Raw genomic sequence first — 2,269 nt, 5'->3', positions numbered from 1 at the left:
CCCGACAGCGATCCTGAGAGACTGGTACAACCCCTGTGACACACACACCAACAACACACGTAAACTGTCTCTCCGACCGAGGCGGTTGTACCACAAAGGAGCAAACTCTGCGGATCCGGGGAACACGACGTTATGCATCTCCACCGCGCATATGGCACCGCGGCTGTCGAAGAAAACAGCTGCGCCAAGGAGCATTACATGTACCCCTCTCCAGCCGCCAAGGGAACGAGCCTTGGCGCCAGGGCCATGGCATGCCCATGCACTTGCCAGCCACCTCCGAGGCTCCTTTGGCTCTCACGCGGTCTTCTTCTTGAGCGACGCGAGCACGTCGTCGATCACCTGCCGGGAGCAGGTGGGGGGCGTTAGACTCGCGGCAGGACAGCTGCCCGCGTCCTCCGCGCCATCGCGCCGAGTAGACGAGCACGAACCCGATGGCGACGGCGGCGCCGATCTTTTGCTCCTCGGTGAGCACCTTGCCGGTGACGGCAGCCATGTAGACCATCACGATGACGCGCTTGGCGGTGTTGGCGACGGAGGAGGTGACGGCGCCCGTCGCCTTGATGGTCATTGTCGCGAGCTCGTTGTACCTGCGTTGCGGCGCACGGCGGTGATCGGGCGCGACGGGGTGGCGGGGGCGCAGGGCGGGGGCCAGGGACGAGTGTGGGCACATCTGTAGGCGGAGCAGAGGGGGAGTACTCACAGGTAGAAGGAGAGGCCCGAGACGAAGAGGCCGACCTGGAGGTCGCGGTTGGTGGCGAGCAGGTGCATGAAGGTGCCCCACTTGGCGCCCTCCGTCGCAAACATGACGGGGAGCGAGATGGCAAACGCAAGGCACTCGGTGACTGCAAACTGGTTGGCGACTCCTCCCATCCGGTCCTTGAGGCCGGGCACAGTCATCAGCTTTTTGGTCTCGGCGCCCTTGAAGGCGGCGAAGGTGTTGCCGATCATGCCAAATAGCAGCGCCGTCTCGTCGAACTTGAGCTTGTACGCGCCGTCCAAACCCTTCTTGAGTGACGCAAACGCGACGCCGCCGACGATGAAGAAGAGGCACAAGATCTTGGGCATCGAGGGCCGCTTCTTGTAGAAGACCGTGTTGACCAGCGCGGACAGCACCGGCTCACCCGCCTATTCCAAGCCCGTCCTCCCCGTCAGGAAGGGCGCCGTCGCGCTCGCGCTCTCCGCCCCTCTCGCCTTGACGATCTGGCCAAACAGCGGGTCGGCGCCGAGGCAAAAGACGCCTGCTGAGTGGGCAGCGGCGGAGCAGAAGGCGACGGGGAGAGTGCTGACGATGTCCTTGCCGTTCACCGCTGGGAAGGGCATGGACTCCGCCAGCTGCAGCCCGCACAGCTTGATCGGGTTCTTGTTTGCGAGCCACAGCAGCATCGCGTACAGCGTGCACACGCCGAGCTGCATGGTGGAGACTGTCATGGTGAGGCCGCCGTGCTTGCCGCCGGTCGCTCCGATGGCGAGCGTGTTGTACTGGTTGTAGAAGGCGTTGCCCACGTACCAAAACACAAAGAAGAGCAGGAGCGCCACGGAATCGGACGCGCCGTGCGGACACTTGCGGAGGAAGACGCAGGTGCCGAGCACAGCCACGGTGTACGTGAGCAGCGCGCTCGAATCTACGGCACCGTCCGGCAGAACCGCCTCCAGCGGCTCGGGCTCCTTGCTCCACGGCATCTTCATGAAAGCGCTGAAATAGCTGTGTTCGCGCGTAGACGTGGAAGGTTCTGTCGTAAATTTTACAAAGAAAGAGAAAAGCACCGAAAGACACACACACAAACACACACACACACGCACGCACGCACGCACGCACGCACGCACGCACGCACGCACGCACGCACGCACGCACGCACGCACGCACGCACGCACGCACGCACGCACGCACGCACGCACGCACGCACGCACGCACGCACGCACGCACGCACGCACGCAAGAGAGAGAAGCACGCACCTGTGTGAGAGAGAGATTTTTGAAAATGCTCAAGAAATCACGACTCTCACAGTGATGTGTGTGTGTGAGTGTGTGATCGTGTGGGCTGCTCTGAGGGGCCCCTGTGTGATCCGACGGGTAGGGAGTCTGTGCCCGGGCGGTGTTATGGGCCAGGGCGCGCGCCGCGCGCGCCTCGGCGCGCGCACGGCTCGCAACATTCGAACGAGTACTGCCGCCTGGCCGCCTCAAGGCTGCCGGGCGGCAGTACTCGCCTCGCAAGGCGCGCACCGGCTGCTCTGGCTGCTGCGCCAGCGGCCGCTGCGCTGGCCGCTGCTGC

General features: G+C 64.1%; 1 protein-coding gene across 1 annotated transcript; it reads right to left on the bottom strand.

The window, feature by feature from the left end:
- EMIHUDRAFT_462391 (hypothetical protein) lies at positions 1-1,717 on the bottom strand. The gene is made up of 4 exons (XM_005789285.1): positions 1,192-1,717; positions 701-1,125; positions 410-587; positions 1-339 (listed from the first exon to the last, which is right to left on the bottom strand). Exons 1-4 carry the CDS (start codon positions 1,684-1,686, stop codon positions 295-297), a joined length of 1,143 nt encoding a protein of 380 aa, XP_005789342.1. The 5' UTR covers positions 1,687-1,717; the 3' UTR covers positions 1-294.
- Between the last annotated feature and the right edge of the window lie 552 nt (positions 1,718-2,269).

This window comes from Emiliania huxleyi (assembly GCF_000372725.1).
Source record: "Emiliania huxleyi CCMP1516 chromosome Unknown EMIHUscaffold_13, whole genome shotgun sequence".
Taxonomy (NCBI): domain Eukaryota; phylum Haptophyta; order Isochrysidales; family Noelaerhabdaceae; genus Emiliania; species Emiliania huxleyi.
This window is presented reverse-complemented; position numbering and strand designations above follow the sequence as displayed.